The following is a 23,801-nucleotide window of genomic DNA, read 5'->3' as shown; positions in this document are numbered from 1 at the left end:
GGTGACCAGGCCTAGTGGCCTTAGGAGGGACCGTGGGGACGGGTGGGGCACCTCTCGGGGCCTGTGCAGGGCCAGGCTGGAACCCGCACCACCAGGTGGGGTGGGCTGGCGTGGGGTCTGGCTCACTGGGCGCCCTTGGGCAGGCTGGCCTTCGGGTCAGGACAGTCAGCCTGGAGGCGGGAGGCGTCTCGGCTGGTGCTGGCGTGCGGCAGCCTCAGCGCGATGCTGCACAGCTCTGGGGGTGGGATATAGAGGTCTGCGAGGTGGGGCGGGAGGGGACCCTCAGCAGGTTGGCACCAGTCCAGCCGCAAAACTTCCTGCCCTCCTGGGCATCCAGTTCTCCCCGTCCTCTCTTAGTGGACCCCCAAGTCCCTCTCAGCGCAGCTCCGTCGTGTCATCCGTTGGACTCTCACAGTCTCCCCAGGGCCACACCCAGTGAAACTGGGAACACACTGCGGCCCAAGGGAGGGGGCGGGGAGAGGTCCCAGGGCTGCCCTCCAGGCTGGGTGGGTCTGGAAGCTGACCCGGGCGGGCGTAGCAGGCGCCAGTGCCACCCTCTGCCCCGAGACCCGTGTCCCCGTGCCAGCCAGCAGCAGGCCAGAGCTGGGCTGTGCTCGGGGCTCAGGGACTCCGGGCATTTCCGGCTGTGCAGGGCCCCAGCTCCATCCCAGCTGTCTGCCCGGCCCACCCTCAGCTATCTCAGGCGTCCGCTCCCGTCCTTAGCGAAGACAGGATCAAACCCCTGCGCCCAACAGGGCTGCCCCTGGAAAAAACGCCAGGACTGGGTAGCCAGAGGGACAGGCTGAACAGCACTGCTGAGAGGTGGTGGCCTTGCCGGCCGGGCCAGGACCAGGCCCCCAGGCCCTCCTGGGGCAGGAGCAGCTCCTCCACGCTGGACTTGCTCTCACAAGCGTCCAGCGCCAGTCAGTGTGGGCCCAGGGTCACGCTGAAGTGGGACTGGGGCAGCTGTGGAAAGCGGGGGGGGGGGGGGGGGGTAAAGAGGTTGGGCGCCCCCTCCTGGGGCCCTTCTCCATCACCCTTCCTGGCCGCTGCACCCACCTGCCAAAGCAGTTGGCACCTGTGAGTACCCACTCTTGGGAGATGAGGGCCCCCTCGCAGAGGTACCAGCTGTCCAGAGAGATGCCGGCCTGCCAAGGCCGCGTGGCTGGGCCCTCCCTGTGGTGGGCGTTTGCCGGCCTGGGCCCTGCACCCTGGGGAATGAGGCGTCACAGCTGAGCTCTGGCCCCAGAGTGCTGACGTCTGCTCTCTGTCCCCCACTGATCGTGATCTCCTCTCCCCATCCCTCGATCCCTTGATCCCAATCTGCCCCGGGGGAGGTTTCCTCCCTTTTCCTGCCCAGACACTCATTATAGGTGTGTGCCCAGCTCTGTTTGCCTTTCTCTTGAGACAGGGTTGGCTGGCTACTGACTAAGGCAGCTGGGCTCCTAGCACGCTGCCGTTAGCTTGGTTCCACCCTTGCGCAGGCCCCCTGCCACCTGCCACCATCTCTGCCCTGCACAGCTGCCCGTTACTTGAACCCAAGTCTGGACTGCCAGTCTTAGGAGAGCCTGGACTCCCGGCCCTCGAGGGGTGGGTGTCCCCCCTGCCCGCAGCTCCCTGTCAGCCCAGGACATTTAACCTCTGCAGCAGCCCCTCCCCACCACCGCCCTGAGGCCCAGGTTGGGGCAAAGGGGAGCTGGCCTGGGCAAGAGGAAGCGGCGCCCCTGCGGCGCGGGGGATCCCCTAGCTCCGCCCTGCCCCCCATCTCGGGTGAGAAGCAGAGGCCAGCGGCGCCACCAGCACCCACGGTCATCCTCCCCTCCGCCACCGCACACCCCAGGGAGCTCTGCGGCACCCACGTCATAGCGACCCTGCGACAGCAGTGCTGCTCGTCCTGCAGGCGGGAGGCCGGGCTTCCCGGGGCCGCGGGGAGTAGCGGCAGGGCTGTGCGATCTAACCGGGGTCCCTTCCTCTCACAGCCCTCTTAGGTCTTCCTTCCCAACCCACCTCACAGCTCTCAGTGGAGCTCGGTGCAGTAGGGGGCACAGGCCAGGCCCACAGCTGAATGTCACCGGGGACAAAGTCCAGGTCCTCTGTGGCCTGTCGGGTCCCTCTGGCCCCCCCGCCGCTGCCTGCATCCCCCACCCCTCAGCCTTGCGGTACTGGATGCCCGCACACATACACCACCTTCTTTCTTTATTTCTTTTTCTATAAATTTATTTATTTTTGGCTGTGTTGGGTCTGCGTTGCTGCACGTGGGCTTTCTCTAGTTGCAGCAAACGGGGGCTACTCTTGGTTGCGGTGCACGGGCTTCCCATTGCGGTGGCTTCTCTTGTTTGTGGAGCATGGGCTCTAGGCGCATAGGCTTCAGTAGTTGCGGCACATGGGCTCAGTAGTTGTGGCGCACGGGCTTAGTTGCTCCGCGGCATGTGGGATCTTCCCAGACCAGGGCTCGAACCCGTGTGCCCTGCATTAGCAGGCAGATTCTTAACCACTGCGCCACAAGGCAAGTCCCCAACTTCTTTAAAGTTACAAGTGCCTCCTTTGTATTGAGGTAGAATTCACAGAACTTCAAACCAACCCCTTTTAAGGGCATAATTCAGTGTATCACGGTGTCTTTGCACGTGCTATTCCTTCCACCCTTTCCGCCTGACCTTCCTGTTGAACTTAGAACTCCAGATGACCATCCTGTCCTCCAGACAAGCCCTCGTTGGGCAGGGGCGTTCTCCACCATGGAGGGGCTGTGGCCTGACCGGGTCTCCTGGACCACACTCAAACTCCCCGAGCGCCATTCAGTAAGCACTTGTTGAATGACTGTGTGAGTGAGTGAACAAGTGAGCAGAGGACTTTGGGGGGTGCTGGCACTGGAACCTTGTGGGCCAGGGCTGAGGCTCTAGATTCGGGCAGGAGGGGACCCCAGCTTCTAGCAGCACAACAGAATCACCCAGTCTGGGTCGGGGCAGCTGCCCAACCAGGGTGCCTCTGTCTCCAGCCTGTCCCCAACTTGCAGTGTGGTCCCGGGCAGGTCATTGCCTCTCTCCGGTCCCCAGTGTCTCACTAGGAAGATGAGGGCATGGCCTGGACTGTCCTTTTCCCACTGAGTCACTTGAAGGACTGGGGGAATCCCTGACGTCTCCAGATCAGCCCCAGGAGCGGGCTTGCTCCCTTTACCCTGAAGTTCAAGGCGGAAGTGCCAGGGGCAGCTTCTTCCAAGGGTTAACCAGCAGGGGGAGCTGGGTTCCAATCTAAGCTCTGCCCCTCGCTAGCTGTGTGACCTTGGGCTGATGGCTCAACTTCTCTGCGTCTCAGCTTACAGGAAACTGGGGATCATAAGACCTCGACCTCACAGGGCTCAGCGAATGGGAGCAATGGTCTCCACGGCAAAGGCAGTAATACAGTTGGAGTCCAGCTTGCTTGGAGACAGGCAAGTTGAATCGTTGGCCAAATTCTGGAAAGTACTGTAGGTCTTTCAAAACCGTTCATTTTCAGGGCTTCCCTGGTGGCGCAGTGGTTGAGAGTCCGCCTGCTGATGCAGGGGACACGGGTTTGTGCCCCGGTCCCAGAGGATCCCACATGCCGTGGAGCGGCTGGGCCCGTGAGCCATGGCCACTGAGCCTGTGCGTCTGGAGCCTGTGCTCCGCAACGGGAGAGGCCACAACAGTGAGAGGCCCACATACGGCAAAAAAAAAAAACACAAAACAAACAAACAAAAAAAACCGTTCATTTTCAATCCATTGGATATAAACTCAATGTCAGCCAAAGCCAGGCGGATAAGTGAAGCTTGCCAGGAGTTTACATGTTGGGCACGTGGCATGACAGGCTGTGTGTGACGGAAAAGCCAATTAGGGCTCAAATACATAAGGCTCGTTTTTCTCAAACATCAAGACAGCCCGGAACTGACGCTGGCTTGGCCACACCACCAGGGACCCGGGTTCTTCCCATCTTCCCGCCCCACGTGCTTAGCATGTGGATTTTGTCCTCACAACAAGACTGCTGATTCAGCTCCAGGTACAGGGCTATGTTCTAGGTGGAGCAGGGGGAGAAGCCGTGCATCCCCAGCAAGACCTGGCGTAGGACGGGACCTCCCACACAACCCAGTAGCGAGAACTGGGTCTCAGGGCCTCTTCTAGCCGCAAGGGAGTCTGGGAACTTGAGCTCGGGTAAGGTAGGAAGGGGAGACCCAGTTAGAATAGGCGTTGAGCTGTCCGTTCTTCACTCCCACGAAGAACCGTGCCTGCTTCTGTTGATCTCCACAGGCGCATCTCCACATCTAGCTTCTGTTTTCCTCCTGTGCCGAAAGAGTTCAGGCATGGGGATAATCCAGGGGATAATGAGGCGCACTTAGTCCCAGGCAGCTGGTGAGGGTGAGGTGGCGTTCACAATACTGAACAACTCACATGGCACAGGCCTCCACCGATCTGATCAGATGCCCAGCCCTGCTCACGGATGCCTGCTGGTGGGCCGGAAGCCACACCCACCAGCAGGTCCCAGCCCTTGTTGTAGGCGTTGGCGCCCACAGCTGGGAAATCTCTGTTTTCTCGAGATCTCCTAATTTTGTCATGTTGGGTGAATTTTTAGATGACGTCATGTAGAGCAAAGAAAGCCCATTTGTGGCCTTGGTATCTGATCCCTCATCTTTGGGTCTCGCGGGGGCAGAGGCATGGCCTGACAGGCTCGAGGGACAGGGCAGCATGTGCTGGCCACTCTCTGTGGTCCTGGACAGATGGTTCTTTCCTCTGGAACATCACTCCTTCCCAGGTGCCCAGGAGAGAGACAGGTGGTTGAGGGAAGGGAGAAGGGGGTCCAGGGGATGGTAAAGGGAGCCCCCTAGGAAGAGTAACAGCTGAGAGCGAGGAGCATTTAGCATGGCATCATTTTTAAATGGATTGAAGTCCCCAAGGGTGAGAAAGGGACCACGGAAGGATGATTTTTCTAAAAAGCGTCCCAGATGAGACAGAGCCACGTAAGTGTCTCCACGTGGCGGTCGAGAAGTGGAGATGGCATTGTTAAGGTCACTTCCTCAGTTTTCTACTTGATGAAAATGGGTGATTTTTTTAAATGCTGTTGCTGAGTGAGTTATGCTTTTGCATCATGTGTAGCTGATTGTAAGGACTTGTGATAGTTCTGGGATGTTTCTAATAACTACAAAATGTCTTCCGTGCTGAGACATAGTGGGGTGGATGGGGGTTCCTGAATTTTAGGGGCTGTAGGTTGCAAAGTGCTTTCCCATCCATTCAGCCACTATGGTCCCCACAGTAGTTCAGGAGGTGGAACTTAAATGCTCCCTCACGGGGGACAAAACCACGAGGCTCAGAGATGGAGAGAGCCTCACCGAGGCTGAGGGAGGCTCAAGAGCGGGAGTGGACCTGGGCTGGGATCTGTCTGCGTCCAGCCGGCTCCTGTGGGGGGTGTGTGGCCAGGAGGGGGTCGGGGCAGAAAGAAGGAACAGCTCTGATGGGACGCTGGGGGTGGATTGAATTGCTCCAACCAAGCATCAGAATGAGCACCAAGGTCATGGGAACCAAGCTCGCTGAGCCAAGAGTTACCGCTCGCTCAGCAGGTATTTATTGAGCACGTACTGTGTACCAGGCCCTGGGCTAGGTGCTTGGAGTAAAGTGGAAGACAAGACAGGCACAGCTCTTTGCCCTAATGCACTTGACTTTCTGGTGGGGACACAAGGAAGCGTGTTTGTGATAATTTGGGACAGTGGTAAGTGCTATGAAGAAAAAAATAAAGCAGAGAAAAGGGCTGGAGAGTGATGGGGGCGGGTTACGGTAGATGGTAGATGCACAAGGAAGCATCTCTGAAAGTCCCGAAAGAAGCCTGCACGGATGTGGGGCGGGCACCTCCACAGCACAGTGAGAGCACAGTACGTGCACAGGCCCTGGGCAGAACGTGCTTGAGGAACAGAGAGGCGGACTGGCGCCTGCTTGCACGGCCTCGTGCCGACACACCAGAGACACCTGTGCAACTCTGCCCCCAGCGACGTGCTGGGGGCTTGAAATCAGCCACAGAAATTGGCAAATGCTAAAATCAGGGCTTTCAGTGCTTTACATTTTATTGACTTTTTTTTTTTTTCAGAGAGCACTTTCCCAGCACAGCGCTGGGGTAGGAGATGGGTTGAGAGTGCCCCGGGCCCAGATCACTCAGGGCCTTAGAGTCCTGGAGGGTTTCGAGGCGAGGGGGGATGTGAAGCGACTGGGGTTTTAACTGGGCTCTCTGGCCACCACGTGGGGCTGAGGCTGGGGACCAGGGAAGCTGGGAGGCCGGTGCTGCCAGATTTAGCAAATGAAAATACTGGGCATCCACAGCTAAAGAACCGTTCGTTGTGTATCTGAAATTCAAGCACAGCTGGGCATCCTGTGTTTCATCTGCAGCCCACCCGTAGGTGCCAGGCCAGAGGAGGTGGAGGGCCACAGCTGCTTCTGAGAGGTTCGCCGAGGGCCATCCCTTCCTACTGCGGTGATCCTGACCACTCCCTCCCCACCAGCCCACACTCCAGCCGTCCCTGGGCCTGCACACACCTGCCAGCTGTTTCCGCGGGGCTTTTCCAGCAGATCTGAGAGAGGAAATCAGGCAGATGAATGCAGGGGATGACCTCATAGGAACCAGGCAGCTGGGGCTGCCGCCACGCCCTGCACTCGGCCTCAGGGCAGCTGGTCCCTTCGAGTCGGCCACCTCCTCCATCTGCCCCCCACTCTCCGTGAGCAGGGCCTTATCCCACGAGATGGGGACGGTTGGACGCAACCTATCTGTGTTTTTCAAAAGATCACCCTGGCCGCTGTGCAGGGAATTGGTTACAGGAGCGAGAGGAGACCAAGAGGACGGTGACTCGGAGATGACAGCAAGGGTCCCGGTGAGAAATGATGGCGGCTGGGACCAGGCAGTTAGCAGTGAAAACGGTGCTTCTCCTACCCTGTCGCCTCTACTCAGGCTGCTCCAGCTGCAGCTTCCCCGCTGATTCTCAAACAGGCCAGGCACACCCTGCCTCAGGGCCTTTGCACTTGCTGTTCCCGCTGCCCGATCTGCACAGGGCTCGTTCCCTCTCTCCCTTCAAGTCCTTGCTCCGATGTCACCATCTCCACTGGCCTTCCCTGACCATCCGTGTAAAACCACCTCCTCCCACCGTCAGCACTTCTCGAGTCCACACCTGGGGCTGCCACCTGAGGTGCCGTGTAATTGAGTGGCTTTCAGCACTTCGCAAGTCCACACCTGGGGCTGCCACCTGAGGTGCTGTGTAATCGAGTGGCTTTGTTGCTCTCTCCCAGCCCAAATCCACATTCCTCAGGTGGGGAGATTAGCACCTGTCGTGTTCACTGCCAACTCCCCAGCACCCAGGATACTGTCTGGCACAGAGTAGGTGCTCAGTGAGGTGGGGTGAGTGACTAAGGTTTTGGACTCGGGGCTGCTGTGCAAGTGGTCAATCAGCGTGAGGGTGAGATGAGGGGCCTGGGTGGGGCGTTGGTGAGCGTGGTAGTGGTCACAGGTCCTGGGGGCTTGTGGGGCGTCCCCTGGAGACGTTTGGGGAGCACCAGGTGTTGGATAGGCGCTCAGGGGAGGGAGGGAGGGCGGGCCAGGCTGGAGCAGGGTTGACAGTGCTCGGTGCAGAGCTTGGGGAGGAGTTCTGGTTGAGGAGAGGGCCCCGGGCCAAGCCACCAGGAGGAGGGGCCAGGAGAGGCGTGAGCGGTGAGGGTGGCGTCCTGGTGACAGTCATCCCTGCTCACGGAGGACAGAGAACAGACCTGGCTCCACCCTCACACCCAGGCAGGCCCAGCGCAGGCCTCGGAAGTGCTCGGGGAGGGGCAAGGTCGTCCATCGTTTGCCCAGCCGCTGGGCCCTCGGGACCACAAGGACGGCACCCTGACGGTGCAGCCACAGGTGCTGGGACAGAGCGTGGACCCGCCCCCAGGGTCCTGGTTGGCCTGGGTGTGCAGGTGGTGGAAGCAGGGCTGAGGAGAGGGTGCTGAGAAGCCACGAGCGGCCCAAGGCAGAGCCACCAGACCCTGAGGTCAGCCCACCCACGCAGGCCTCCTGCTGTCCCCTCCACGCACCCACAGGCTGGCCTTGGGGGGTATCCCCCGCCTCGGGGGACTGAGCCGCAGCACCGACCGCTGCCCGGCTCCGCGTCCCGTGGGCAGGTCCCCGCAGCAGCCCCCTCCCTGCCCGTCCTGGTTCCCCTCACGGCAGCCCCTGAGGCTCAGCTCTCCCAAGGGGCAGGCACGTTCAGGCAGAAACGTCCCCTCCTCTTTCCCCTACAACCTGTGGGGACGGAGCTGGCCTTGCTGCTCCGGGCGCTGAGGCAGAACAGGCCCAGCATGCGCCCGGAGGGAGCATACGTCCCAGTAGTTCGTGTATCTGTGTGTGCCCCTGTGTGCCCGCGTGTGCAAATCTGTGCGTACGTGGACGCTGTTGCGTGTGCGTCCCTGTGTGTGAATGTGTGTGCACGGTGATGCCCCGTATTCTGTGCGTCCTGGGGGGGCATGAGCGTGTCTGTGATCCGGCAACCTAAGTGGACCGCGTGTACACGTGAGCACTGTGCCGTGACTGTGCCAGCGTGTGTGTGTCACAGCGTGACGGTGCGGCCCGGAGGGCTCAGCAGCACTGGAGGAGACGGCAGGGGCAGCTGAAGCTGCCGCCCAGCACCTGCCTCACACCCACCCCTGCCGCACTGCTCATCACCTGCGATATGGGCTCTGGGCCAAGGGGGGCCTTGGCACCCGCCACCTTTGGGAAGGAACGTGGAGCCCCCAGGGCCGGGAGAGATGAGGGTGGTCTGTCCTGGGAGGCCATGGACCCCGAGTGAGGGAATCCAGCCCCCCAGCCTCCAGTGTCTCCGAGAAGAGTCCTGTCTTGGTCTTGGGCACTAGGGCACCTCCCACCTGCCCTCTTGATGAGTAGATGTGGCTTGCCCCTTCCACCTGTGAGCTACCTACTCAATATCTGTTCTCCACTTCTAACCAATCCTGATTTGGGGGGCAGCAAGGTGCCTATCTAAGCACCTGATTTCTGAGCCTCCCTTGCAGGTAGGGCTGGCCATGTGACGCAGCTCTGTCTAAGGAGATGGAAGTGCACATCTGCTGAGGGCTACCAGGAAGGTGTTTGCTCTTGTGATGACAGGGGACAGAGGTAGTGCCATGTCCCTCTCCCTTCATCCTTTGTCCTGCCTGGAGCATGAATGTGATGGCTGGAGGGCAGCAGCCATTTTGCAGCCATGAGCTAAGAGAGGCAAAATGTCACGAGGATGACAGCCAATCGGAAGGGTGGAGCCTCAGTCCCTGACAAGCGTTACTGAGCTGCTAAACTGAGGCCAACAAAGTCCTCTGGATTTCTGTGATGAAAGAAAAACAAATCTTCATGTGTTTAGGCCATGGTTGGTGGTTTCCTTTTATTTGCAGCCTGATCGTCTCAGATTGAAGGCTGGGAGAACCAGCTGCCCTGGCTTGCCCTGTCCCCCGACTGGGGGCCCTCCCTCCAGCCTGCCCAGAGTCCTGCCTGCCCCCAGCCTCTGCCGCTTACGTGGTTAATAGCAGGCCGGGAACCAGCTGTAGTTTAGACCAGCTCTTCATGTTCTTTTAATCACGACCCTCACTACGCAGAAGGGGAGACTGAGGCTTTCTGAAGTCACCGGCCGAGGGGCTCTTAACTCAGTCATTACCTCTGTGGTGGGTCCTGCGGGCTCACGGAAGGGGTTCTGGCCCCCAGACTCCCCTCACCACCCTGTCCCACTGGTGCTGAGGGCCCCACTGAGAGCAGGCAGCGTCCTTTGCAGGTTCATCCATTAAGCTGGCCCCCTTCTCAGGGAGTGCGTTCTGTCCACAGGGCCCGCAGGCCACCCTCTCTGCTAGGAGCAGGGGCAGGAGGGCCAGCTAAGGAAAGTGGGGAAGGAGAAGGGGGGAGGGGCTGCAGGCTGACCAGTGGGTCCTGGTGCAGCTGCCTTGGCCTCTGCAGACGGGGCGTGAGCTTCGCGGGCTTCCCCCCGGGGGCCCCAGCCACCCACTGGGTGACTCAAGGCTGGCGGCCTTAGCCATAGAGGCGTGTCTGCGCGGGGAGAGTGCAGCTGGGTACCGGGAACCCCGGGGGTGGAGGCAGTCCCCTCCCTGCACACCCCCACCCTGCACGTGGCCCTAGGTCACTCACCCCCTCCCCTGCTGAACCCATTTCTCAGCTGTTGACAGGGCCAGTGACTCCCTCTGGAAGAGGGTGAGGGTAGAACTGTTTACACACCCAAGACACGGCTCGAATGCCCCTGGGCCTGGGGGTGTCCGCCTGAGTGACCACGGCTGGTCCAGCACCTCCAGAGGGCCAGGCCCATGCCTGGGACTCTCCTGGCTGGGCTGTCATTTCTCAAACCCAGAAAACAGCCCAACCAGGGAGGTCCGAACATCCCCACTTTGCAGACAGGGACACTGAGGTCAGGGCCCCGGGGGTCCTGCACGGTGGTCGTCTGCCCACCTCGCCAGCCCGTCTCTGTGTGCCCCTCCCCCTGCCACCTCCACGCGGGTCTCTGTGTCCCTAGACGTGTGCCGAGCTCACTCACACCTGCCCTTTGCACCTGCTGCTCCCTCTGCTTAACCCTCCCCTCCCCCTCCTCCTGGTCCTCTCACCTGGCTGGTCCCGACCTGGATGTCCCTCTGTGACTTCCCCGCCTGAGCAGGCATCCTCTCCTCACCCCCGGGGCCTGAGCCTCCCCTCCTCAGCGCCGGCCACAGGGGCAGACACTGCCGGCCGAGGGTTGGTCTCCCTGGTGAGAGAGGGGCGGGGACCACGTGTCCCTGGTTACGACACAGAAATACACAGTAAAGAATGCCCTGGCTGCGACGTGGCAGAGCAGGATTCAAACTCAGCTGTTCCTGATCCCAAAGTGTGTCTTCTGGAAACTAAGGGCCTTTGGGGTTGGAGGGGAGGCAGTCATGTCGGAATAGCAGCTTCCCGGACAGAGACCCTGCTCTCTGCTCCTCAGACTTCCCCTGCACTTCCTCTGGCGGCAGAGGGGTGCAGATGTGTGGGGCACATCTCATTCCTACTGGCAGCCATCCGTCCTTCCTTAAAGCCCAGGTTTCCTTTGGGAAAATGGCTCTCGGCCGCTCGCCCTTCCAGAGGTGGACAGGTGACTCAGGTCTGGCCAATCAGCATGCTTCCTCCCACGCCCCCCACTAGCCTGTCCAATGAGAGGCCACCCCGAACATTTGGTGAGACTATCGACAAAGGGGGGGGTCCCTGGAGGTTGTTGGAAGGAGTCCGCCATCCGGGGCTCCCCGATACCCCCAACATGACGAGGGTTAAGGCTCTGCAGCCCAGGAGGGCCTCCGGGGCTGGGATCAGAGACGGGGCTCACCAGGTGCTTGGATGTAGCTGAATGGCCTCACCCGCATCCACCACGCAGCTCAGGTGTCCGGATCTTGGTGACACCCCCATTGTCTCCACAGAAGCTCTGACACAACCCACGCTTCCTGCTCTCACCTCCCTCCACATCCGTCTTCAGGGATCCACTGCCACTGCTTGGTCCAGAGGCCCGTCAGGGCTGTCACCTGGACGGCATAATAATCTCCTTTTCTCCAGCCTTTTCTCCAGCATGCCTTCCACACCATTTGCCAGAAATATTTCTCAGGAAGGCAATTCTGAAGGGCGTTCTACTCAAACCTCTTCGGAGGCTCCCAGTGGCCTAAATCGTGAACTTGGACGTGCATGTGGCCAGGCAGGAGGCACGGCCAGGAGGGCTGAGCAGTGGTCTGTGTCAGGAGACCCTCTTCATTCCCACAGCTTAGTTGCTGCTTCTCCCCCTCCTCCCCCTGGCCTCCCCTCCCCCTCCTCCCCCTGCCCTGCCCTCCCGTCCCCCTCCTCCCCCTCCCCTCCCCCTCCCCCTTCTTTTGGAGACATGTCCCCTGGGCCTCTTTCATTTCCCTGCTTTTACTAAGGTGTTTCTACGCTGGTACAAGCATGTGGTGAATGGCATGTGACAGTCGGCCTGTGCTGGGGACGCAGTCGGGGAGTGGTGGGGACCGGTGAGCAGGAGAGCCCCCATTTCAATGGCGAGGCTACCGCTCTTTTACAGTCCACTAACGCTTTGTGGGAATGCAGCTTTGACGCTGACAGATCTTCCAGTTTTCCAAAAGAAACCAGAAACCGGGATTTTTAGGGGACGTCCCCCATTGTCAACGTAGGCAAACAACTCCAAACTTTTAAAAAGCACCGTGTGACTCCTCCTCTCACACTGCTGGTGGGAGCCTAAAGTGATATAGTCTGTAAGGACAGGGATTTGACACCGTTAAAGTCACGAGTGCAGCGCTCTTCAACTTGGCACACGCCCGCTTCTGGGTGGCTTGGACTCACAGCGCACGAAACAATGTGTTCAAGATACTTTAGCACTACATCGTTTGCAATAGCAAAAAGTGTCCACCTATAGGTCTTGGTTAAATAGATTATATCTGAAAAGTGGTACTATGCAGCTGTAAAAAAGAATGAGATGGGAATTTCCTAGCGGTCCAGTGGTTAGGTCTCCGCGCTTTCACTGCTGAGGGCCCGGGTTTGGTCCGGGGTCCAAGAACTAAGATACCGCAAGCTGCACGATGTGACCACCAAAAAAATAAATAAGTAAAAATAAAAAACTTTAAAAATAAAAAAGAATGAGATGGTTTCTTAGGCATGACATCAAAAGCACAAGTGACAAAAGGCAAAATAGATATATCAGAGTTAGTTGCAATTAAAAACTTTTGTGCTTCAAATGATACCACCAAGAAACTGATAAGACAACCCACAGAATGGGAATAAATATGTAAATCATACGTCTAATAAGGAACTTATATCCAAACTATGTAAAGAACTCTGCAACTCAACAATAGAAAGGCAAATCACACAATTCAAAACAGAAAAGGAACTGAACAGACATTTCCCCAAAGAAGAAACATGGTCGATAAGCACATGAAAAGATGCTCAACATCATTAGTCATGAGAGTAATGCAGATCAAAGCCACAATGACAGACCACTTCACACCCACCAGGATGACTACAATTTAAAACAGAAAAAAAAAAAAAAGGAAAATAACAAGTGTTGGTGAGGATGTGGAGAAATTGGAACCCTCAGATATACTGGTGAGATTGTAAAGTGGTGCAGCCACTGAAGTAAACAGTCTGGCAGCTCCTCAAAAAGTTTTTAAAAGTTGGGCTTCTCTGATGGCGCAGTGGTTGAGAGTCCACCTGCCGATGCAGGGGACACGGGTTCGTGCCCTGGTCCGGGAAGATCCCACATGCCACGGAGCGGCTGGGCCTGTGAGCCCTGGCCGCTGAGCCTGCGCGTCCGGAGCCTGTGCTCCGCAACTAGAAACAACCCAAATGTCCATCAATTGATGATGGGATAAACAAAATATGGTCTATCTATACAGTGTAATATATTCAGCCTTAAGAAAGAATGAAGTTCTGACACATGCCACAAGGATGAACCTGGAAAACATTATGCTGAGTGAAGGAAGTCGGGCACAAAAGGTCACACGGTGTATAATTCCATTGATCTGAAACGTCCACAATAGGCAATACAGATTAGTGGTTGCCAGGGGCTGGTGAGGGGAAATGAGGAGGGACTAATGGCTTTCTTCTTGGGGTGATGAAAATGTTCCAACATTAGGCAGTGGTGATGGTTGCACAACTCTGTGAACGAACTAAATTCATGTACTGAATTGTACACTGTAAATGTTTTATGGTATGTAAATTATATCTCAAAAACGCTGTTATAACAAAAAAAGAATGAGAGATCCGTCTGGTTTTTGATACTGCATGATCTGCAGGAAAATTGTAAAGAATTTTTTACCTTTTTGTAGAGTAAAGGGGAGGTGGGTAAGAGTGTGTATTAGTATTTGCTTGTGTTGAATTTATATTGTTTCTTCTTACTTCCAGTAGAAAACTGTAAAATCGGCCACCTGGCGTGAGACCAAGATTTTTCACTTGAACTTTTTAATTAAGATTTGAGTTTTGAGCCATATGAAACAACTTTTTCTTGAAGTAGTCAGTTGTGTCAAATGCAGCAAGGTCTTAAGGCAAGGCTGAGAATGTTAGATAATTGATGACTATTCCAGGACGGAGTCAGGGCCTAGTAGGGGCAGGAGTAAAGCAGCTCACTGTGTACTCAAAAGTCAGTGAGAATCAGGGAGTTTTTGCCAAGGAAGTTGAAATGTCTGTAACTTGTATACCGATCCTAGCTGGAATATTTATAGAGAAGTATTTAAAGGATTCGCAATTTATGGGTCTCTTCTGCTACTGTATGCTTTATTCCCACAGCAGATGGCACCATCACAGAGCTGGCCACCAGGTTCCCTGAGAAGACGCATTTATGGGTCCTGCTGCTTTACGCCCTCTCTTTTCACTGACGGGCACCGCAGAACTTATCCCGCACATATTTCAGAGTTAGGGAAGGCTGTCTACTGTCACCTAAGGAAAGGCCATCACGGAAATATTTTCAGAACTCAGGGCAGAAAAGGTCCACTTCCCACGAATGTGGTTTATTAGTGTTCAAGGCTAATCATGTAAGAGAGAATTTGGCTTTTTGCTGTGCTGTCAGGAAAATCAGAAACAAATGTATAGTTCAGCTAACTCAGGAGGCCCATGTGATTTTTCCATGTCGAAATACGAGGTATCTATTTGTTCTGGGGCTGACCTTGTACTCCTAGACGTGTTTCCTTATGTCGTGTTTTTAAGAACGCAGTCTCTACTTTTCCATCCTAATGTATGGGTCCTAGTGAACCTCTTAAATTTCAGTGCAAAACCCCCCACAAAGTATGGAAGAGTTAACAGAAAGAAACTGTCACCACAAGAAAAGAGAAGGGGCTTCTGAAGGGCTGGCAACGTTCTGTATTTTTGGTTTTCTCCATTTGAATTCTATACGCTGAGGTGTTAGGTTTGTGAAAACCGATTGATACACTTATGTGGAACTTTATGTATGTTTTAGTAAAAAATAAACAACCACAACAGTGGGGAATGTAAACAAAATTCCTTTCTGGTCCGGATCTACTCTTCAGCCACCAGTTGGGACGGAAGGGATGGACCCTCGCCGAGGCGCTCAGGCCTAACTTCTGGGCTCCCGACCCCGGACGCTTCCTCCCGAGACACTGGTGGACACGCTGCCTCCAGCGAGCGGGCGTAGTTGACCCCGCGGCCCCGCCCGCTGCCCCGCAGGCAAGGCGCGGGAGTCGCTAGACGGAGCCGCCCCACGGAGGCGTCACGCCCGAGACCGGGAAACCGCGAGCCGAGGCCCGGCGACGCCGGAAGCTAAGAGGAGACCAGCCACCGGAAGTCAGTGGAGGCTTCGGGCCGACGCTCTATAACCCGGAGAACCGGGATCTCCGTGGTTGGATGTGACGGATCACCTTCTACCTGGGACGACGCTTTCCCAGCGCCGGGCTCCCGGGGCCCATCGGGAAAATGGGGGGCGCAATCCCCGGGGCGATAGGGGCTGATAAGGGAAGAGGGGGCTGAAGGAGGGGGACTGAGTGATGCGGCCGCCAAGGTAACATCTAGTCACCTCAACCCTCCAAGCTCCCAGGACCAGCAGCAACTGACCAGAGGCCACCTGGCGGATCGGAGTGGATGCGCGTGCCCGCGCACGCGGGGGCGGTGCTTTCCAGTCTCGCGGCGCCCGGGGCTGCCAGCGCGCATGCGTCCGAGGAGGGCACCAGGCCGCAGAGCCGCTGCGAAAGCCGAGCGCGGGTTGGGCGGCTCCCGCCGGGGGACTGGACAGCGGCGCGGGCGCGGGTGGAGGCGCGGCTTCCTTGGCCGGTGGGCGCTGATTGGACGCAGCAAGTGGAAGGGGTGGGCACCTCCGCGGAGACCGTCCACGGATTGGCCAGAGCCTGCGGAGGCGTGGTCTTGGGGGGCGGGACGGGAGACCGCGCGCTGCTGAGGTGGTGGTGGTGGCGGCGGCCCGACCCAGTGAGCGAGTGGGTCTTCGGGTCCCACCCATCACCCCGACCCAGGGACTGAAAGCCGGCGACGCCGGGGAGCCGGGGAGCCGGGACCTCCGAGGGCCTGGGCGGCATCGGGGTAAAGCGCCATCCGCCGAGTGCCGACCGAGGAGAGCGGGCGCCCCGCCCCTCGCTTTCTTCCTGGACCGCGCCTCGCTGCGCCTCCCCCACCGCCGACCCCGCGTCCCGCGCGGGCCTGAGCTCCGGGCTCCCGCGGGTGCGGGACACAGGGTGCGTGCGCCGCTCGGCCTGCGGGCCTGGAGGCTCCGGGGGGCCCCCTGAGTCCGGGGCCGGGCCCCTGCTCGCCCGCGTCCCCACGCAGACGCCATGGCTGAGCCCCTGAAGGAGGACGACGGCGAGGATGGCTCCGGAGAGCCCCCCGGGCCGGGGAAGGCGGAACCCACCGGCCCCGCCGCCTCCGTGGCGGCCAAGAACCTGGCCCTGCTGAAGGCGCGCTCCTTCGACGTGACCTTCGACGTGGGGGACGAGTACGAGATCATCGAGACCATCGGCAACGGGGCCTATGGGGTGGTGTCCTCCGCGCGCCGCCGCCTCACCGGTGAGCGACCCGCCCGGCCTTGCTCGCACGTGTGGAAACCGGTTCCCGGGGGCTGAGACCCGCCCCGTCCCAAGCAGCCATAGGGGACGCTGGGATGTGAATTCTGGGTCAAGTCAGCAAGCATGGGTTGGGTGCCTCTGGGGGCTGGCCTCTGTATTGGGCTCGGGTCTCTGAAACTCTGGTGGCTTTGCCAGCGCCTCAGCCTACTTCCTCCTTAGGTGACAGTCCGCGTTAGACCCGAATGGAGGTTCTCCAGAGTGTGTTCTGGAGCCAGAGACTGGCGCTCGGGGTTGGTGGTGGGATGGATGAGGTCTGAGATGCAGAGTGTAGGGAGGTAGAGTGAGCACAGGTGTGAGAGTCTAGAGTCTACCACTAACTAGCTGTGCAATGCCCAGCAAGCTACTGAGCCCAGGTCTCCATATCTCTAACTTTCAGCTATGAGTACCCGCCTCAGGAAGGAGGTGAAGGGAAAATCTGATAACGTATGTACTATGCTTAGCACAGAGCCTGGCACAAAGTAGCTACCCTGTAAGTGGTAGCTGTTGTCACTTGCGTCCGCAAAGGGAGGTATTGAAAGAGGCCTTGTGCTACTCTGCAGCTAACCAGGGTACCTTGTGGCATCTGCTTTTCCCCTGTTCCCCAGGTCAGCAGGTGGCCATTAAGAAGATCCCTAACGCTTTTGACGTGGTGACCAATGCCAAGCGGACCCTCAGGGAGCTGAAGATCCTCAAACACTTCAAGCACGACAACATCATTGCCATCAAGGACATCCTGAGGCCCACTGTGCCCTATGGCGAGTTCAAATCTGTGTAAGGAGCGGGGATGGAAGAGGGAGACCGAGCAGGGACCTTTTCTGAACGCTGGGGCCATATTGCTGAAGTTCTAGAAGGGTAGCTGAACCTAATGTAGGGCAGGCTGGGAAAATTCCTGCGATTCTAGGATCAGTGCTCCCTTAGGGCTTTGCCAGGGATACATGTGATTCCTCAAGAAGAATGCAGAAGTAACAGTTTTATAGGACCTCGGTATGTAGCTTGGCAAACGTAGGACGTTCATTCTATATCTGTACCTTTTTATTCCCGTAGCAGACATCACTAGTCAATCACAGAACACTGTCCTACAGAAAATGGAGACGACTTTACAGTTTTCATCATAGTCTTTCAAGCAGCCACTACCAAAGAATGGAGAGGGCTCCCGAACAAAACATGTTGGCCAGCCTGGTTTAGTCCAACCCGACTTTTGCTCTGATGGTGAAACTAGATCTGGAGAGAAAAGCGATTTCACTTCACTTAAGTTAATGGAAGAGTTGTAGAGACTCTAGAATTTTCATACCCAGTGGGTGGCCCCTGCAGAGTCTGAGAGTAAGGCCATGAGCTGTCTGGAGCGGGAGGGCGTGGTGAGGCTGGGGCTGGAGGGTGGGCAAGACAGCCCCTGCCTGTCTCCCCTGCCCCTCAGCTATGTGGTTCTGGACCTGATGGAGAGTGACCTGCACCAGATCATCCACTCCTCGCAGCCGTTGACGCTGGAGCATGTGCGCTACTTCCTGTACCAGCTGCTGCGGGGCCTCAAGTACATGCACTCGGCTCAGGTCATCCATCGCGACCTCAAGCCCTCCAACCTGCTGGTGAACGAGAACTGCGAGCTCAAGATCGGGGACTTTGGCATGGCCCGAGGCTTGTGCACCTCGCCCGCCGAGCACCAGTACTTCATGACCGAGTATGTGGCCACGCGCTGGTACCGTGCCCCCGAACTCATGCTCTCGCTGCACGAGTACACGCAGGCTATCGACCTGTGGTCCGTGGGCTGCATCTTTGGGGAGATGCTGGCCCGCCGCCAGCTCTTCCCAGGCAAAAACTATGTGCACCAGCTGCAGCTGATCATGATGGTGCTGGGTACCCCGTCGCCGGCCGTGATTCAGGCCGTTGGGGCTGAGAGGGTGCGGGCCTACATCCAGAGCCTGCCACCGCGCCAGCCTGTGCCCTGGGAGACGGTGTACCCGGGTGCCGACCGCCAGGCCCTCTCCCTGCTGGGGCGCATGCTGCGTTTTGAGCCCAGTGCCCGCATCTCAGCAGCTGCCGCCCTTCGCCACCCCTTCCTGGCCAAGTACCACGACCCCGATGATGAGCCTGACTGCGCCCCGCCCTTTGACTTTGCCTTTGACCGCGAAGCCCTCACACGGGAACGCATCAAGGAGGCTATCGTGGCCGAGATCGAAGACTTCCACGCACGGCGCGAGGGCATCCGCCAGCAGATCCGCTTCCAGCCTTCCCTACAGCCTGTGGCCAGTGAGCCCGGCTGCCCCGATGTTGAGATGCCCAGTCCCTGGGCTCCCAGTGGGGACTGTGCCATGGAGTCCCCTCCGCCGGCCCCACTGCCATGCCCTGGCCCTGCGCCCGACACCATCGATCTGACCCTGCAGCCGCCCCCGCCGGCCAGTGAACCAGCCCCTCCAAAGAGGGAGGGAGCCATCTCAGACAACACCAAGGCTGCCCTCAAGGCCGCCCTGCTCAAGTCCTTGCGGAGCCGGCTCCGAGGTGCCTGGCAGAGGCCGCGGCTGGCTGGGGAGCGAGAGGCAGAGGGGCCCCAGGCCTGGACAGGCTCTTATCGTCACCCTCCCGTCTTCTCCGCAGATGGCCCCAGCGCCCCCCTGGAAGCTCCCGAGCCTCGGAAGCCGGTGACAGCCCAGGAGCGCCAGCGGGAGCGGGAGGAGAAGCGGCGGCGACGGCAGGAGCGGGCCAAGGAGCGGGAGAAGCGGCGGCAGGAGCGGGAGCGCAAGGAGCGGGGCGCCGGGGCCTCCGGGGGCCCCTCCGCCGACCCCCTGGCCGGCCTGGTGCTCAGCGACAACGACCGCAGCCTGCTGGAGCGCTGGACTCGCATGGCCCGGCCCCCGGCCCCTGCGCCCACGCCGCCCCCCGCCCGGCCCCGCAGCCCGCCTGCGGCCCCCCCGCCACAGCCTGCCTGCCCGCCTGCTGGGCCTGCGGCCGCTCCACCCCAAACCACCGCCTCCTCCGGCCTCCTGGCCCCCCGGCCGCTGGGGGCCCCCCCTGGGCTGCCTGGCGCCAGCGCCCCGAGCGTTCTGCCTTACTTCCCCTCTGGCCCACCCCCTCCAGACCCTGGGGGGGCCCCTCAGCCCTCCACCTCCGAATCACCCGACGTCACCCTGGTGACCCAGCAGCTGTCCAAGTCGCAGGTGAGGGGAGAGGCCTGGCCGTGGGGATGCCTGGATCTGAATCCAGGGGAGGTGGGCTTGGGAGGTCGCTGGGTGCAGGAGAGGCTGTTGTGTGTCCTGGTCCCGTGGAGCGGAGCGGCAGACCGGGCTCGAGCTCTCCTAGCCTGCCTGCTCGCTCGCAGAAGGAGCGTAGCGCTGATGAGCCGGTCATTGGAGACCCCAGCCCGCACTCAGTGTTTGTTGAGGCTGGGGCTGTCACCACAGGTGTCCAGGCCCACTTGAGGGCAGTGTCAGGGTGGGGCGCCCTGCAGACCTCAGTTGGCGCTGGGTGGTTCCCGCGTTGTAAGCTGCCATCATCCCCTGCAGGTGGAGGACCCCTTGCCCCCCGTGTTCTCCGGCACCCCAAAGGGCAGTGGAGCGGGCTATGGCGTTGGCTTTGACCTGGAGGAATTCCTAAACCAGTCTTTCGACATGGGCGTGCCTGACGGGCCACAGGACGGGTAAGAGCTGGGCCGGGACTCCAGAATGGGCTATGGCTAGGGGCTCCCAGCACAGGAGGAGCCCCTCACCCCACTCTCCCCCTTGCCGCCCTCAGCCAGGCCGACTCAGCCTCGCTCTCAGCCTCCCTGCTCGCCGACTGGCTCGAGGGCCACGGCATAAACCCTGCTGACATCGAGTCCCTGCAGCGTGAGATCCAGATGGACTCCCCCATGCTGCTGGCTGACCTGCCTGACCTCCAGGAGCCCTGAGGCCCGCAGTCTGTGCCTTGCTGCCAGGGGCAGACCCAGCTCCAAGATCCGCAGGACCGTTCCCGAGGGCTGGAGCCCCGCGCCTGATAGGGGAAGCTCAGCTCGGATTATTCTGCAGGTTCATCTCAGACCCACCCTGCGGCCTTAAGCGGCCACCTGAGCCAGCACGAGCCACGGCAGGAGGGGCAACCCCTACCCCCCGCCCCGAGCGATACTTTTCAGTATTGTATTTTTTTTATTATTATTATTACATTATTATTATTACACAATTTTTTTTGCCATCGAAACGAAGCCTGTGAAATATAAGGTTCCCTTTAGTGCCTGTCTCCAGGGCGTGTTTCTGGAGTTAAGGGCAGGGTGCCGTCAGTGGGGGAACCAGAGCTTGGGGGCCAAGCAAACGCATCTGCGTGCACAACAGCCAAGGCCAGTTCATTCAGGTCCTGAGGTTTATTAAGACCTCCACTCCCCACTTGCTCCCAGCCCCACAGAGGTTGCCCTCTGCCACCTCGCATGCTCAGACTCCCCCCCGGGGCGGGTGGGGGGACCTCACAATCTGTGCCTACCTCGGCTGTGGCTGTTCTAGTGTGGCTTGCGGTAGCTGGGGTGAGATACGGTTTGGGTGTCGAGCTTTGGGTGCCTGGGACGGGCAGGCGGGGGAAGCTGAGCGTGAGAGTGAGACGGGGCTGGGGGCCCGTGGTGCTCGCCGCTGGGAGGGAGGTGAAGGGTGGGAGGTTCTCTGCTGGCTGGCGGGACTGCTGGGGCGTGGCGGTGGCGGCCACACGCAGGTGGCCTGGCGTGTGCCGGGAGTGGGTCGGACTGCGCCTCCGGTCTCCCGGCGCGGGGCCCTGGTGGAGGCCGCAGTCGGGACGCCGGCTAAGGTGGGACACCGGCCCGCAGCCTTCCGGACGGTGTCCGAGTCCAGGCCGGGTGGCGGTGCCTTCCGGAGGTCTGGGAGGCCGCCGACGTGTAGCCGGGTGGAGGGGAGCGGAGGCCCGGGCGAGGGCTGGGCGTCGTGGGTGTGAGGGGAGCGGTTGGGCTGGAGCCACAGGGCCCCCGGGAGACGCGGGCGCTGAGGGCAGCGGGGCGGGGCTGGGGCGGGGGGCGGGGCCGCGAGGCGGGGCCGGCGCCTCAGGCCCGGCGGATCTTCATCTCGGTGCGCTTGAGGGAGTAGTAGAAGCCCTTCCACTGGGCCCAGTTGATGCCGTTGGCGTAGGAGAGGTGGGAGCCGCCGAGGTAGAAGCCGTTGAGGTTGGCGAAGTGGCAGCTGCGGAACCAGAAGGCGCCCGACGAGAGGGCCGCGCAGTTCTGCACGAAGAGGTCCTGGTCCCGGTCGAAGGTGGAGAACTTCTGGCCGCTGTGGTAGGACAGGGAGTCGCCTGGCGGAGGGGAGGGGCAGCCTGGGGACGGGGCCTCTCCCGAGCCAGACGCTGGGTAGCTGTGCGTCCGCAGCCCGCGGGGCCGCCTGGGCGCGGGGCAGCCCGGCCTCCCCCCAGCCCCTCCGCGGCTGGCGGGAGTGGGTACCTGCCCCGCCGTCCTCGAAGCCCGCCACGTGGAGGCTGTAGCCGTCCTCCTCGGCGCTGACTGCGTTGGGCGAGATGGAGAATTCGGCGTACTTGGCGAAGGCCGTGTTGTTCTCGAAGTCCTCCAGGTCCACCCGCAGCTCATACTTCTGCTTCAGTGTCAGGAGGTGCAGGTTCTGCAGCCCTGGGAGGGGGCGGGGGGCGTGCCGGTCAGCGGGGACCTGGCTCTGGGGGCCCCCAGCCTGCCGGGCCCCGCCTTACCCAGCCAGTACTCCCCATCGGCGCGGCCAAAGCCCAGCTTGTAGTCGTTCCAGCCCCGGAAGAAGCTCACTGAGCCGTTGAATCTCTTCTGGAAAACCTGGAGCAGAGAGGATGGGCCTGGACGCTCGAGGGGCCGGGGGGCTGGGGCCTCACCGGGGCGAGGACCACGCTGGGGGCCGAGGTGAGGCGCGTGCCGGCACCAGGCCCCTCGGGGAGCGGCTGCCGAGAGCAGGAAGCGGTGAAGGGGGCGTTCTAGAATTGAGGCGCCTGGGGGTGAGTCCGGCGCCAGCTGTGTGCCCTTGGGCAAGTTACTGCACCTCTCTGGGTTTTGGTTCCTCATTTGTAACCTTGCTCCCGGGATTATTGTGAGGATTACAGGCACTAACCTACCTTAAGCATCTAGGAGTCTGTGGTGGCAGAGGCGCACAAACTGTGCTGTATCGTCCCTGCTTTAGAGACGAAGTCACAGGCTCACAGCTGTGCGGCTTGGCCTCCGTGCCCACCCCCTCCACTCACCGTCCACTTTCCACCCTCGGTGGTCATGTCACAGAAGACGGGCACAGGCACGCTGGGGCCCGAGGGGTAGATGAGGTACACGCCGTCCGCCTGGTAGCCCTGGGCGTAGATGTCGTCGCAGTCCAGGGGCTGCTGTAGGCATGACCTCTCCAGAGCTGGGGGCGGGGTGAGGAGAAGGGGCCTGAGGCACACCAGCCACCTCCGCCCCCCCGGCCCCCCCTTCACCTCCCTCCCCGAGCTGGGGGCGCGTACCGTCTGGCCCACCTGCCCCCTCTTACAGGCTCAGCCCTGGGGCCCGACTCCCAGCTGCGATGCTCAGGACAGCCCCCTCGCCCAGCCTGTGGGCTGTGCGAGTGTGGCAGCTTACCATCTCCCCGGATCCCCAAGAGTTGGGGGACGCAGGGGCCAGTGCAGAGAAGCAGCAGCAGCGGCAGAGCCAGAAGGGCCTGACGACAGGAGAACAGGGTCACCCGCCCAGCCCCAGAGCCCCCGCCCCCTCTGCATTTGCCCCTCAGACGAACCAGCCCTGCCAGGAGCCCCTGGTCTGCGCTTCTGCCTCCACACCTCCCCTGGACTGAGCCCCGTCCCTTCACAGCCCCCTGCCTGGCAAGGGTCCTCTCTGCAGGGTGGGTTCAGTCCCCTGTGGCCCTGAGGCCCCCGCCCCAGCCCGGTACCTTCATGCTGCCAGCTGGGCTCCAAGCGGCTGGGTGTCTGCTGCCCCAGACTGCGCCCCAGACTGAGCCGGCCCAGAGTTATGTGCTGGGCCCCCGGCCAGCCGCTCCAGCCCCGCCCCTGTGGCTGCAGAGCCCCCTCTCCCCCTCCCCCGGCACGGAACCGGCATCCACTTACACTGTCAGTGGCGCCGGGAAGTGGGCCCCAGCCAAGGGACCACCTGGGCCTCATTAGCCCTGCGGGGCAAAGTGGGCGGAAGTCCACGCCCCAGGGCTCAGACCGGCCCGGACTCCCCCCGACTGGCACCCCCAGCCCCTGCCCCGCCTCCTGATGGCCCCCCTGCCCACGTCTGTTTGTTTTCTCCCTCTCTTTCCCTGGCCTGGGTTTCATTAGCCATCGTCGCTGGGGAAA

The 23,801-nt window shown here is 60.2% G+C and overlaps 2 protein-coding genes across 2 annotated transcripts; one reads left to right on the top strand and one right to left on the bottom strand.

The window, feature by feature from the left end:
* Window positions 1-16,001: 16,001 nt before the first annotated feature.
* On the top strand, window positions 16,002-21,178 carry MAPK7 (mitogen-activated protein kinase 7). Its single transcript, XM_082860262.1, has 6 exons — window positions 16,002-16,506; window positions 17,150-17,315; window positions 17,959-19,037; window positions 19,134-19,693; window positions 20,039-20,172; window positions 20,268-21,178. The coding sequence occupies exons 1-6, from the start codon at window positions 16,275-16,277 to the stop codon at window positions 20,419-20,421; spliced, it is 2,325 nt and encodes a 774-aa protein (XP_082716388.1). The 5' UTR covers window positions 16,002-16,274; the 3' UTR covers window positions 20,422-21,178.
* A 329-nt stretch (window positions 21,179-21,507) lies between these two features.
* MFAP4 (microfibril associated protein 4) lies at window positions 21,508-23,398 on the bottom strand (the record flags this gene model as incomplete). Its single annotated transcript, XM_082860756.1, has 6 exons — window positions 21,508-21,797; window positions 21,943-22,125; window positions 22,203-22,299; window positions 22,719-22,873; window positions 23,086-23,164; window positions 23,393-23,398. The coding sequence occupies 6 exons, from the start codon at window positions 23,396-23,398 to the stop codon at window positions 21,550-21,552; spliced, it is 768 nt and encodes a 255-aa protein (XP_082716882.1). The 3' UTR covers window positions 21,508-21,549.
* Window positions 23,399-23,801: the final 403 nt, after the last annotated feature.

The sequence above is a fragment of the Leucopleurus acutus genome, assembly GCF_964270905.1.
Source record: "Leucopleurus acutus genome assembly, chromosome: 19".
NCBI lineage: Eukaryota > Metazoa > Chordata > Mammalia > Artiodactyla > Delphinidae > Leucopleurus > Leucopleurus acutus.
Note: the sequence above shows the minus strand (reverse complement) of the source record. Positions and strands in the feature narration are given on the sequence as shown.